General features: G+C 34.5%; 2 protein-coding genes across 3 annotated transcripts in view; one reads left to right on the plus strand and one right to left on the minus strand.

Moving 5' to 3' along the window:
• Positions 1-1,121, plus strand: part of LOC125209556 (receptor-like serine/threonine-protein kinase SD1-8) — a 6,818-nt gene extending 5,697 nt beyond the window's left edge. Inside the window, exon 8 of the mRNA XM_048109155.1 lies at positions 653-1,121. Within this exon, the coding sequence (XP_047965112.1) occupies positions 653-901 (249 nt within the window). The 3' untranslated portion in view covers positions 902-1,121. The remainder of the gene's footprint in view (positions 1-652) is intronic.
• Positions 1,122-2,072: 951 nt separating this feature from the next.
• LOC125213522 (cysteine protease ATG4b-like) lies at positions 2,073-9,455 on the minus strand. Of its 2 annotated transcripts, none has more exons than XM_048114112.1 (9): positions 9,296-9,455; positions 8,186-8,787; positions 8,009-8,094; positions 7,871-7,921; positions 7,028-7,404; positions 6,548-6,686; positions 2,710-2,765; positions 2,543-2,613; positions 2,073-2,450 (listed from the first exon to the last, which is right to left on the minus strand). In XM_048114112.1, the coding sequence occupies exons 2-9, from the start codon at positions 8,709-8,711 to the stop codon at positions 2,251-2,253; spliced, it is 1,506 nt and encodes a 501-aa protein (XP_047970069.1). In that variant the 5' UTR covers positions 8,712-8,787; positions 9,296-9,455; the 3' UTR covers positions 2,073-2,250. The 2 variants fall into 2 exon arrangements, with proteins under 2 accessions (XP_047970069.1, XP_047970068.1); XM_048114111.1 differs by lacking the exon at positions 9,296-9,455 and adding an exon at positions 8,940-9,093.
• Between the last annotated feature and the right edge of the window lie 4,938 nt (positions 9,456-14,393).

Genomic DNA, 14,393 nt, shown 5'->3' on the forward strand with positions numbered 1-14,393 from the left:
GACAAAGAGATTAAGACATCCACTGTGGACATTGTTGTTCAATCATTCGCAGATCATAGTCGGAGCACACTTTTGACCTGGCCTATGCGTTGTGACATTATTATGGGGATTGCAAGGGGACTGCTATATCTCCATCATGATTCCAGATTAAAGATTATTCACAGGGATCTGAAAACGAGTAATATTTTACTAGACAGACATTTAACTCCGAAAATATCAGATTTTGGGTTAGCCAGAATTTTCGAAGAGGATCAAGCTCTTGCCAGAACAAAAAGAGTTATAGGGACATTGTAAGTTTACTTCCTATAACTAAACTTACTCCATTAACTATTTCCTATATTGGCATGTTGATAAATAATTTTATGCAGTGGATACATGGCTCCTGAGTATGCAATTGATGGGAAATACTCAGTGAAATCTGACATCTTTGGTCTTGGAGTGGTTTTGCTGGAGATAATTAGTGGAAAAAAGAACAGAGGATATGAGGACACCAATCACAATCTTAACCTCTTGGGCCATGTATGCAAATACTTTGATTCCATTTTTGTTTATATGGACAAATGTCAAAAAACTTAGCTTGTTATTAATGTGGTAGGCATGGTTGCTTTGGAAAGAAAACAAGAGTTTGGAGTTGATGGATGGATGTTTGAAGAATACAGTTAGGGAGTGTGAAGTGAAGAGATGCATCCAAGTGGGGTTGTTATGTGTTCAAAAATGTGCAGATGATAGGCCAATCATGTCATCAGTGGTTTCAATGTTAGGATCTAATGGAGCAGTTTTGCCCGAACCAAAAGAGCCTGGATTTTTTATGGGAAGAAGTAGCAGTCATGTGGGAAGTTACACATCCCCAAGTTTGGAGTCAGAGAATACAATCACTATTACAGACTTGGAGGCCAGATGAGTAGACCCCAGTGTGTTCCCTAACTTAGTCATAGTCATCAATTCATGCAGATTAGGACATGTCAAAACCTTCATCAGCATTTTATCACTTGTTAGGTCACAACTGCCTTCTATATAAACCCTACAAACCACTATCTTGTTCCACTTCATAACTGAATTCAAGATAGCTGACAAGCTTTCTTTATCTTGTATTCTTGCTGCAAATTGGCGGAGATTATTCATTCTGTTCGTACATATTTAAATTCATGATATCTACTACTCCCTCGTCCATGAAATATTGTCCAAGTTTGACTTGGCGCGAGTTTTAAGAAATGTGAAGAAATGTGAAGAAAATGGGGCATTTACCAAAAATAGAAAAAAAAAGCAAAGTGGAAACTGGCTAATAAGCAGGCCTAGTTATTGTTTACTTGGTGTTAATAATTATTATTTTCAAAGTGTAACTACTCACCTCTCGAGTTTTTGCAAGAACACAAAAAATCAATCCATTATTGACCAAATACTCTTACACAAAAGTGCAAAGAACTACTCCTTCCCCTAAAAATAAAAATTTTTAAATGACACAGATTTTAAGGTAAAATTAGTAAAATAAGAGAGGGATCAGACAAAAACAAAAAATGAAAGAGTGTATTTTTAGGGGACAGAAAGTATTAAATGGAGTCTAAAAGTTGATTAAATAAATAGAAAAAATATACATAGAGTCAAATCCTTTCAAAACTATAACTTTATGTATCCATGAATAGATAGCTTAAAACAAATACAAACAAGACACATGAACATATAAGACCAAACTAAAGAGATTTCTCGTGTTTGGCTTCCTTAGATACCTAGATCCTTCTAACTTGATTGATCGCAGAGCATTGAGATTAATTATGAATGTGTTTTGTATGTTGTATGATCTTATGGGATGCTTCAACATGCGTCAAAACCGAGCTCTAGGTGTGCTTTTATAGTTGGGAGGAGATTTGGTTTAGAAAAGGCAAGAATTTAGGGCTCAAAGTTATTGAACTATGATATTCATGCAAACTCAAACAGAAGTCCATATTAAAATGTCTGTACTAGATATTATTTGAAGTGCGATTGAATCATTTGTAAAGGTGATGTATACACAAAGGGAAAAGGGTAAGTTGGTTGCTTCTACTTATCTTTGACTGTTGGAAGATCACACAAGCGTATACAACTAACAACCTTTAACAATTTCCTTCATTAAAAATAAATAAATAAACAATTAAATGTCAAACTAAATACACATCTTTTACTCTAAAGCAACAAGAAAGTGGAAGAGCACACAAGTTCGTGGTTTCAAGTAGATACAACGTTGTTGGTTATGGAACTGGACTGAAGCATAGAAAATCAGAGGAGTTCCCAGTCGTCTTCCTGCCCAGAATTCTCCGATTCACCTGTAGGCAGCCCATGACCAAGATCACAATCTTGAACCTCTGTAGTGTTTCCAGGCCTCGGGGTTCTGCGGGTCTCAGCTATGGTAAATAATGGAGCACCTTTTGATTGATCAACAAGGTTTGTTGCACGAACACAAAAATCATCAAAATCACCTGTCCACAAACAAAGGCACATAACAGACTTATTTGAATTTGGTCGATGAAGTTGTGACGAGGATTGTAATATAATATATAAGCTCGCTTACTTTTGTCCCTACAATAAAATCCAAGTGCCAAGGATGAATCAAGAGAATCCAGAGCAATATGTCTCAGCACACTGCAATCAGTAGGAACAAGTTGAAAAACAGATTGCTTGGAAAACAATGTCAACAAGATAGTAAAAGATTAGGAATTAGGATAATGAGTGACTCACTTGCAATGGTAAGATGAAGTATCAGCATCTACATCATCCTTCTTCAGATTGACTACCTACCAATCAAACAGCCAGCAAGATTAGAATTTATATATATGTAACATCTGAGTGCTTTTAATGAAAAACACAAAATCACAATGAACAAAAATATAGTATTAACAAGAACCATGAAAATTTAATGATGAAAACAATGGATGAGGTGTTAATGATTTTTAAATTGAATCAGAATACAATCTAGCTTTCGATGTTCAGACTCTGCCCAACTATGGCTTACATGGTACAGTAATATTCTTTTATTCTGATTTTTAAGATGGGGAATGAGATAAAATGTACATAAAACAGATAGGAGCATAGTGCTGGTGTGACTTGTGAGGTGAGATTGAATAATTTAGGCTTTCTATATCCCAATTAGTACTAGATTCTCCACCTTGGATAACTATTATATAAATCAAGGTCACTTAACATCCATGAAAACTGTTAATAGAGCCAAGAGGAATTAATATATTTTCCTCCCTGCATACCCAAGCTTTCTTTACATGAACAATGCAGTTTCTATAGGACACTGGACGAAAATCTTAGGATGTCAAGTTGCATTTAAAGCAAATAACTTTTTTCAAGGACAAACAACTTTATTAACTTTTTAATCTAGCCTTTTTATAAACCGAAACTTACAAATGTCTAACCGGGTATTTATTTCAAATGTTGACACACAAATACAAAAAAAGATGGAGGAGCTCGAATACAAAAAAGTAAACCAGTAGGTGTTTGTTCATAAGGTTCTCTCATATGCTATATTTTTTATATTGACATTTCCATTTATAGTATAGGTAGAATCACATATGAAGAACTTTTAAACCATTTGGCTTATCTTTAAGATGAAAATGCTCTAGAGGCCAGGGCTAATTTAGGCATTTCCTCTCTCAGCTTTTCTTTCCAATCACATATGAAGTTCTTTAAAACAATTCTGTTGTGGCCTATTTCAAGGATCATTATCTATCAATTAAAACACAAATAATCAAGACCCATTTGTCTATGATTTGCAAACAGATTCTTATAGTCCCCCCCATCTTCTCTTGCTTTTTTTCCTGCAATCGAACCCTCCATTGGCCATTCAATTATCGGGGAACAGCGGCGAAGATGGACTTCTCATTTTCTGAGCTAGTGCATCCGAACATGAAATTTTCGTTTTTCGTCAATTTGAGCGAGGTGAAGGCGATGAACGACGATGATTTGGCAGAAACAAAGATCTTTAAGGTGTTTGCTCAAATGCAGAAAAAAGTTTGGCTGCTTCATTCTTTGGCATTTTCGTTTGATTATAAGTGATGATTTTTCGAGTCGAGAGAGAGGTTTTGGTGGTGGCATTCATTCACAAAAGAAGATAAAAGAGCTGAATTTAGCACACAACCAATTCAAGCATAAGGCAGTAGTGAAATTGTGGTGGTGTTGCACCACAGGAGATTGTATAAAAGTGAGGAAAAATGAATGAAAAAAAGATGAAAAGAAAAGGAGAAGGACGAGAGAGAGGGAGAGAGAGAGAGAGGGAGAGAGAAATGAGCGAGAACAAGATGAAATAGGAGAGAGAGTGTCATCTGTGAAAGTGGAAAGAGACAGAAAAATTCTAAATCAGCCCTAGAGGCATCCAGGGAATTTTCGTCCTAAAAATATATTAAAAAAATTACTGCTTATGTGATTCTCCGTATAGTGTAGGAGCAGTATATGTCAATATTTTCAAAAAAAAGTAATGGCCATATATGTTCTTAAACATATGACGATTTTACGATTTTGGTTCAAAACGTTATATTTTGAATTATTGCATCATGAACAAATGAAAACGGTCTGGATCATGGCTTGGTGAATAATATATTTATTTTTTGATAAATTAAATATTTTAAGAAGTGTTAATTCAGTCAAAAATGTTTAATTGGCGTTGACCGTCAATTTTTACGGCTCCGTCCAAAATGGACTAAAAACGGACCTTTTTCATTTGTTCAGGATGCAATAATTCATAAGATAATATTTGGACCAAAATCGTAAAATCGCTATATGTTTAGGACCACATATGGCCTTTACTCTTTCAAAAAATGTACCAAATCGTGAGAGAACCAATAGAATAAATACTCATTGTCCCACTGTATGTGACACATTTATTTTTTTCACATGTTTTGGGAAAATCATAATGTGGGGAGGAAGTAAAGTATGAGGGAGAATAATGTAGAAGAGAGTTTCATTTGAACTATTCCCTCTCTTACTTTACTTTTTCTCCACTTTAACTATTTATTATGATTTTCCCAAAACATGTGCGAAAAAAAAATGTGTTATATATGATGGGACTGAGGGAGTACCTTTTTGTACTCCCTCCATCCCATTCAAGATGGTCACCTTTCCTTTTTTGTTTGTCCCAATTTTGGAAATAACCCAATCTCTCCTCTCTCCTCATTAAAATATTCAACTACCTTTTTTCTCTTTATTTTATTCCACCAAACAACACTTTCTAAAATCCCGTGCCACTCAAGAATGTGGCCATCTTGAGTGGGACGGAGGGAGTAATTCGCTATATACAAAAAGGTGACAACTGCCAACATAACCATCTTTCCTAAAATAGGTCAATGTTCTTACAATTTCATTTCAAATGAAATTGCAGTTTCTAATTGAAACCCTCATAGACATACTAATCCACGACCTTTTCAAAGTGATCTATCAATTGCTAGTCCAACTTTGTTCCAATTTACAAACTTCATCAGTCTACAGATCTCCATTTTGGAATGCAGTAATATATTTCTAACCAGACATCCAAATAATTAACATGAGGGATATTGAATTTCTGACTAAACTTACTAAATGTCTTCATTATAACCATCACAAAAGATGAGATTAAGCATGAACTCATGAGAGGTTCTTTTCTCCATTACACAGAGTAATAAAATTATCTCCCTTTAGGCTAGCTGCGTATCTTCCTATTCAAAGTTTTGGTGGCCAAAAGAAAACAGTCAAACACAATGTACAATTCTAGCATATGTTCTGAATGCTTTCGCCATTCATTCTTTCAAAAAACTACAGTAGCTTCAATTCCCAGTTTCAATATTTTCTACATGATTGTAAAAATGGTTTCACTATAATTTTAGCAGGCTTATTGCCTTATTTTAATTTACAAATGAACAGAACTATGATGGATAGCTGCTTGGAAAGGGTAAATGAAAAAATAGCCATTGTAACATAAAGGAAACGGATTATGATGTACTCCCTCCGTCCCACCGAAGATAACCCACTTTCCTTATTAGTTTGTCCCCACCCAAGATGACCCATTACTAAGTATAGAACCTCATTTATCTCTACTTTATTCCTTCTCTCTTACTTTATTCTCTTCACCTAACACATAAAATAAAACTACATAAAATCCCGTGCCACCCAAGGAAGGGGTCATCTTCCTTGGGACGGAGGGAGTATATCATACAACTAACAGAAATCCAACATCACATTGAAAGTCACCTGCATATAACACTTCGAATGAAATCACGCTTATAACACCCTAACCCCCATCAATTTAACAAGATCAGACTACTAGTCCTACATTATAATATCCACATAATGCACTAAAGATTTGGTAACGTTGCAAGCTATTGGTAACATATTTGTCACCAATGGCAAGAGGTCATGCCCAGACATGACTATGAATCATAATTTGTTATTTGCTTAAAAGCAATTTAATTTCCTGAAGGGATTATCATAATAATGGAATCGAGTAGAAGAAAAATAATTTCTTTTCCATGAAATATACTTGAACAAACAATTCCATGTAAGAAAACATAGAGAGAATTTGTAAAAGAAAAGTTGCACGAACCTGCTGAACTTCATGCGGGTCCAAATAGAATGCCTTATCATCTTGCACCCCAATTATATATGTTGAGGCACCAGGTCTACCGCCTAGAATACCCAGGCTTTGCGGAAATTGGAATGTAGCACACAGAAGAGGAAGATACCTGTTGGGGGGTAAAAAAGGTACTCATAATTCAGTAAACATTAAGGACCATTCTCCTTGGCTTTTTGACTATAAATGAACAGAAGTATAGAAGGAATAGAGAATGATGTCCATATATTAGAACAACTACTGGGATATTTGCTTAAGCATTCAATTTTGTTAAGGATTATCTAGTCACAATGCTACTGAATCACTGTTCTGTATATTGCCTCAGTCAAAACAGCGAAAGTGCAAGACAGTTAGAATTTTAGATGACTCCAAAGAGTGACATATGAAAAAGACAAAAATAAATTTGGATACATACATAACTTCCAAATCCAGAGCTCTAACTCATAAACATACCTTGGGTTGACTTTTTCCAATCCTAAAACCAATGGAACCATCAATAATATAGGGGCCCAATCAACTTGGGCTTGATGGAACTCAGAACAGTATCTTGATATATCCTCAATGCACAGAACAGGAGCTCCACCTCTTTCCCCATCTTCATCACCAGAAACAACATACAGAGCCATCATTGAGGATAGAACTCCACCATCACTTTCCTTCTTATTCCGCATCAAACTTTCCCAAGTACGACACATGGCATAAGGGCCCACCCATGAGCCAGCAGCAAGGCCGTAAGCACTACCCTCTTGAAGAAGATTGTGTATAGAGAAAGGAGAGTCCTCAGCATCCCCAAATAGATGTAATATCTTCAAGTAACTTTCATCGAGTGGCTAAGATAAAAACAAAAATAAAAACCTACCATGAGAATGTCTTTGTTGCTTTCACACTATGCTTAATGTTTATACAATTATATCAAAGTAAAATGATTCCAATTTACGCAATCATGGATGCAAACATCACTACAAACCAACCTGATTTATTCCAGGAATTTTTTAGAACTAAAGAGATAGACTAAAAGTTCACGCTATGTTGGTTTCATTTTCTCTAAATTGTGTTTTTGTCGAAGTAGAGGATATATTTATCATTTTTGTCAAAGTATATCACTAATCAATCATTAATACGATAAATGACCACAACCGCCAATATTATATGCATGGATACATAGCATCAGTTGCAACATAAGTTTGGCAATACACAATATTAGAAATTTACTCATTTTATTTAGTGCAGTCCCCCAGTTCCATTATGGGGAACAATCTCCGACAGTGGCCAAAAACAAAACCAAACCTATATTACCTTGTCCGGAGATTTCCTCCATGATCTTCCTAACTTATGAACCAAAAATGCCTGCACATTGTATTCGTATATTAGCACACAAGATGTGAAATATTCAGATAAATCAATGAAGATAACAAAAAGAAACACGTGTAATGCCTGGGCAACAAGCATCTGGCTGCTCCGAAGCATGCAGCCCCAATTAACGTCACTGCTATACTTTGAATCCCCAATGGGTAAAAAACCTGCAAGATTAGACAAAGTCATGTTAGCAACATCATCTGCAGTTTCTTACGATTACACATCCAAACAATCAACTTATTCATTGCACAATACCTTTACGGTAGGTGATCAAAATCCGTGATGAGAAATCATCAACAAACGCAGCAAATCCCTCACTCTGAGTAGGATTTGAGGAATCATCACCTTCTTGAGCCACATGATAGCAAACACCCAAAAGCCAGATATCGCTATTGGAATTTGATAAAACCGTCCGACTAAAACCTAATATTCTCCTCATCGATCCACCATTCATCATGACTCTCCTCACCACCGCTCTCCAGCCCTCATAATAGTTCTTCCCACTAGGCAATTTTTTCCTAGGACTACTACTACTACTACTACTACTGTTAGTGCTGCAACTCTTGCACTCACTTCTCTTTGAACTACCACTTGAATGCCCAAATATTGATAAAGCAGGCGGCCAGATCCCAGACAAAATTTGATACTTTCTACAGCCAATACCCGGCTCTGCCTCGCCCGAGACAGAACCCGGAGACTTTGTTGGCGAATTACTGCAACCAGAATTTTTTGTACAGCAATTATCAATAGAATCGGTGTCACTCTCAGGAAACCCCTTCATCAACTAATTAGGAAACACCAAAAGATGGTTCCGCATGAGAACAGCAGCCTCCAAGAATAATTATTAATTCCAATATCTGAGAAAGAGGAACAAAATCACTAACCGTTGAATAAAACCACAACCTTTATATCTCAAATTATAAGCAATTTAACCTATTGACCATCTGATTATGTAAAAACAGAATTGAAGATGGTAAACAAAGATTAAATAGAAGGAAAAGTCAATCACCGGAGATTCCAGCGGAATCCAAACTCGGGCGATGCGAATTGCAGGCAGGGGAGGGGATGGGGTGAGGGTGAAGAGATTGCTATGCGTGTGCAACAATAACAAGGTTGCGTACATTTGAGAATTGACACATCGCCGTGTATTAAATCGTGTACTAATAATACTAAGGGCAATGACGTCCATGTGTTGGCAAATTTCTCAAAAGGGGCCCCAAAACTTATCGTCAAAAAATATAAGGCATTTTTTTGCTGTGAGAAACATAGAATGAACTGGATTTGAATATTTTAGAAAACACATATAATACCTAATCGCAAATGAAATTTAAGCAGAAATCGCAAAATCAAATTGAATAAAAATACCTGTATTAAATCGGAAGCGATGTTAGCAAAATCAGAGATTGAAGACCAATACGTAGTGACAAAGTTTTCGGATCCGTCTTGAGAGATAGGGTTTCGCAATTAAAAATTGAGGGGAAATTCGTTTTGGCGAGGCTGGCCAGAGCCACAAAAGATAATCACGGCAAATTATCACAAACCTGATTAATGGAGACGTCGTGAGTTTATTACATAAGATTTTTAAATAATAAACATAAATATTAAATAATTTAACAGAAATAAAAATTCATATCTTTATGTACACTTTAGAAAATGTACTCCCTCCGTCCCAAGATAAGCGACTTGCTTCTTTTTTGTCCTCGTTTTGGAAAAATGATACTATAAAATAGTTAGAGTGGAGAGAAAAGAGTAAAGTAAGAGAGAATTATATAGAGGAGAGTCTTCTCTACCTAATTCTTACTCTTACTTAACTTTTTCTCCACTTCAACTATTTTATACTTCCTCCGTCCCAGAGAAGTTGGCATACTTTGAAAATGGCACGGGATTTTAGGAGGTTTTGTTTTGTGTGTTAAATGGAGAGAGAAAATATAATTTTTATATTCATGTGAGAGAGAACTTTTTTCAAAAAGGGAAATGTGACATCTTTTGTGGGACAAACTAAAAAGGAAAGTGTGCCAACTTCTCTGGGACGGAGGGAGTATTATTTTTCCAAAACGAGTGCGAAAAAGAAGCGAGTCGCTTATCTTGGGACGGAGGGAGTACTTCTCTAATCTCACTCTAAGGGCAATAACAATAAAGGCTCTTCTTCGTAGTCCATCTCAGAACCTATCTCCATTTTTTTCTGCCACGTCAGCAGGTCCATTCCAGAGCCTATCTCCATGCAATGAAAAGCTCATCCCAGAGCCTATCTCAGAGTATATCTCATTTCATTTCAAAAATTAAAAAAAGCATTCATATCTGAATAATATAAATAAAATTACATAATAAATTCATTCTTCAATGTATTACAATATTGAAAAACAAAATACAAGAAACAAATTTAAATGAAACATCAACCCTTCCGTGACCAAAGTTCTTCAATCATATCACGTTGGAGTGCATGATGGGCTTCGGCTTGGCGCATGTCAACGTATGCCGATCCTCGGCAAAGTAATCCGCGAACAGCCGATCGTGAGCTTTGACGTGGTTACGGGGAATCGTCCGACGACGCCGGATTGGCCTAGGGACTGCCGCCTGCTCCCGTTCCCGCCGTTGTTGTTCAGCAATCTCCGCTACGCGCTCCCATATCTGGACAATGATGGGGTTGCTCTCGCCGACGTCGGAATCGGAATTTGAATCCAAATTGTGGGTGAAATTAAACATTTCTTGTGAGAAAAATTGTGAAGTAAAGCATGTGGGTGTGTGAAATGAAGAGGATTGAGGTATTTATATAGGAGAAGAAAATTAAAAAATTAATTAAAAAAAAATAGGAAAATCGGCTCCGTCATCGGCCCGAGCCTCCGCAATGGAGGCCTATCGCGGGCCGATATGGGCATCGGCTTGGCCGATTTATCGGCGGAAGGGCAGAGGCGAAGGGGAAGGGAGATGGGCCCCCTCCCTACAATGGTGACCCATGGAAGGCGATGGAGGGGCCGATCTATCGGCTCTGGGGAATGGCCCCCATTGCTAATGCCCTAAGTGAAGAAGAAGAGTTATCTTTGACATCAATCTTAAGGATTTAAGAAGAAGAGTTAAATAATAAAAATAAGTTATACTATGAACAAAAGTGAGAAGAGTCTATAAGAAAAATAAATATGGCAGTATATCTCCATTTGAAATAATTATAGCATTTAGAGATGCCCAAGGTTATATTGACATATTTTATATAGTATGTTGACATTTCTGCTTGTACGAAAAAATTAAAAGATTTTGATTTTCTTTTCAAATTTTGACGTCGGAACTGTTAGGATTGGTATACTGAAAAGCATATTTCTAGCATGTTGCACGGATAGAATTGCTTGTATACAATAAACTCTACAATCCACTTTTAACCCAAGGCGAGAAGAAGTAATTTTATCGCATTGATGTTTGTTTGTGCATTTATAAGATGTTTCTCAAACATTCAAATGTATAAGAAACAAATAAGTTTAATTCTTCTATATAGTAGACTAGTCGTGAACGATGTTCACAGAAGGTGACGCAGATTTTGAACTAGACAACTCTTGGAAAAAGATTTAAATTAATTAAAGTCAAATAGCAAACTTAAATTAATTAATGGATATCTATACATATATAAAAGGCGAGTTTTGGCCGTAATTTGATATATTTAGAAGTTATGGGATGAATTTGAATTATTATAAAATATGTAACTCTCATGAATATTTATTTAAATATTTTAATGCTTTGACTAATCTTTAAATAGGATAATGAGCATTTAACAAATTTTGTAACCTCTATTCTCTTAATTTTATAATTTATGATGTTTTAATTTCATGATTTCTCATATTCTAATTTTGTGCCTATAAAAAGCATAGAGTTGTAGATGAATTACACATTCACCATTCTCTCTCAAGCTCTCAACATTTTATTGTATATTTTAGAGTATTGCTCAATTTTTGGAACTCCGTCAAGTTCATCGGTGCCAGCGGGTTTGAGAAGTTATACACGTTAGGAGGAAGACGTTTCATCTTTGGGGATAATACGTCAATTCGAAAGTACTAACCGTGATGTACTTTGTCGTGCGGAAAGAGGGTTTTTCTCAACTAGACTTATAGTTCGGTTTATTTTATAATTTTCGTTGTAATTTCCATTTCATTTTTTTTATTGCAATAGTTAGAGTACTGCGTGTATATGGTTCGAGAATTCTATGCTAATATTTTTTACAATTCTTAGAGATGGAAGAATTGTAACATCCTTAACTCAAACAAGCATAATGTTTATCTTCATCTTTACACAATTTATTATTTTATATATTTATATTCCAACTTGTGCTGTAATTATATTATATGGTGTCTCAAAAATAATATTTTATGACTTATGATGAATTAATAAGTGATGCATAATATGTATATTTGCAATGAGATAATTAAACCTTTCAAAATAGAGTTGATCAAACAATTAGTTGTTCAAACAAAATAAAATAGTTTACAACCAAATTTTGGTTTACTAATAATACTATTGTTGAAATTAGGATTTGGCACTTAATTGTTCCGGGATACAACTGATTTTCTATAGAGAATCTAATTATCTTATATATAGGTGATCAACTAAGTAAAATATATACTTATATTAAATATATTTTACAAAAAGAAAATTTGCAGCATTGAGAATTGTAAAGTAGCATAAAAAATAATATAGATTTTTCATATTCCAACAAGCCACGTTTAAAAGTACAATAAATAAAGGTAAACGTTCCAACATTCAAAGGGCTATCATTATTCATTAATATAATAGTGTTAATTCAACCAATTAAAGTAATATTTTTTGTATAGTTTATCATTTGAATTTTTTTATGTTCATAGTTTTGACATTTTGAATATTATGAGTTATTGATTTATTATTTTGTTAAAAGTGTGATATACATTATTTTTAGTTGAGAAATATGAAGGATTGTTTTAAACATATTTTTTAAATGTGTCTAACACTTGATATAGTCTCTTCATCGTTGTCCAAATAATTGTGTCTACCTTGATTCCATTTCAAATATGTCTAATTTTATGTTTTTAAGTGTAAAATGCATCGAGGAGCATATATTTATTGAATTTTTATTATATGTATATTTTTCTATTTTTAAATTTTATATAGTTATATTTTCATATTTTAATTAATCAATTAACAATTTAAAAATATGTGATAAAAAAAATATTTTATCGTGCATCGCACGTGGGTTAACACTAGTTTATATCTTAAACACGAGAAATAATAAATTAAAGAGGTAAAGCCCGGATTACTCGTAATTTGGGATTGGATGGACAGTCAATATTATTATGCTATAGTGGATGATAATAATATTCTGTTTGAACTTGTATTAAATTGGGGTTCAATTTAATTAGTAAAAGTCCAACAGGTTTGTCTCAAATCCAACCTCATGGATCCCTGATCTGGCCCATCATAACTCTATATAAAGGAGACTAAATAGAAGACTAATCTAATGAATTTAAATCATTAATTTCGTGCTCCCTCTCTCTCCAGAGTAGACGGAATTTTCCTTTCCCTTCTGTTGGGAATTCTGTCTTCTGTTTAGTCGAGTCCTTTTGATTCTGACAAGCTTTGTCCACTCAAAGGTCAGATTCTGAGTTCGAGATACAGATTAGAAGATTTGTGGTTGAGTACGAAGAACATCATGTGGAGAAGGCGCAAGCAACCGTCGATTCTTCGGAGAATCTGTTCGGTGACCCTAATCCGTAGGAATTCATGAATTAGGGTTTTGATTCCTTATTTGTGAATTATATGTGTTCTAGCATGCAATTGATTGTTTAACATGTGATAAATTGATCCCATAATCTGTCAAATAGATCCATATGTATGATTTATTTGTAAATGCATGAGTTCCGCTGTGTAAGGGGCACCAATCCCCAACATGAACATATGCATGTATGATATCGTTGGAATCCTTATGAAATTATCTTTAATTTGATATATGTTATATGAATTTAAAGTTTTGGGATTTCTTTTAAAAGTTAGTTATAACTAAACATATGGTTAATTGACATTAATACCCCTATTGATATTTTTTGGAATTAATCCTATGGCCTTATTGACGTTTTTCGTTGATCGTATTGACATTTAGGGATTAATGATCTAAGCCTTTAATTTGAATATCTAATGGCTATTATTTAGTTGTAGGTAGCAATTAAGTTATGAGTTAGGAATATAACACTCCCCGTACTATATAAATATAGTTCTTAAATCAATATACGAAGAGTAATAAATAAGTGTATAAATTTAAATACTTCATGAAAAAGAATTTAATTTTATAACATATAGTATTGAACAAAATTCAAGAAATATAAAATCTAGATTAGAATTTAGACATAATAATAATAATAGAACTCAACATCTAACTTGAACTCTAATTATTTAAAAAGGATAAATTATATAATTCTCTACTATTATTTAAAACTAGTATCTCCCCCGTACTATG

This window comes from Salvia hispanica, chromosome 3 (assembly GCF_023119035.1).
Source record: "Salvia hispanica cultivar TCC Black 2014 chromosome 3, UniMelb_Shisp_WGS_1.0, whole genome shotgun sequence".
Lineage (NCBI taxonomy): Eukaryota > Viridiplantae > Streptophyta > Magnoliopsida > Lamiales > Lamiaceae > Salvia > Salvia hispanica.

Bases quoted from the DNA above. Each gene is read 5' to 3' on its own strand.
- LOC125213522 (XM_048114112.1), bottom strand. From the start codon at position 8,711: ATGAAGGGGTTTCCTGAGAGTGACACCGATTCTATTGATAATTGCTGT. The intron at 6,687-7,027 runs GTATGTTTATGA...ACCCCCCAACAG, and splicing joins TTGGAAAAAGTCAACCCAAG to GTATCTTCCTCTTCTGTGTG. The intron at 2,614-2,709 runs GTGAGTCACTCA...TACTGATTGCAG, and splicing joins ACTTCATCTTACCATTGCAA to TGTGCTGAGACATATTGCTC.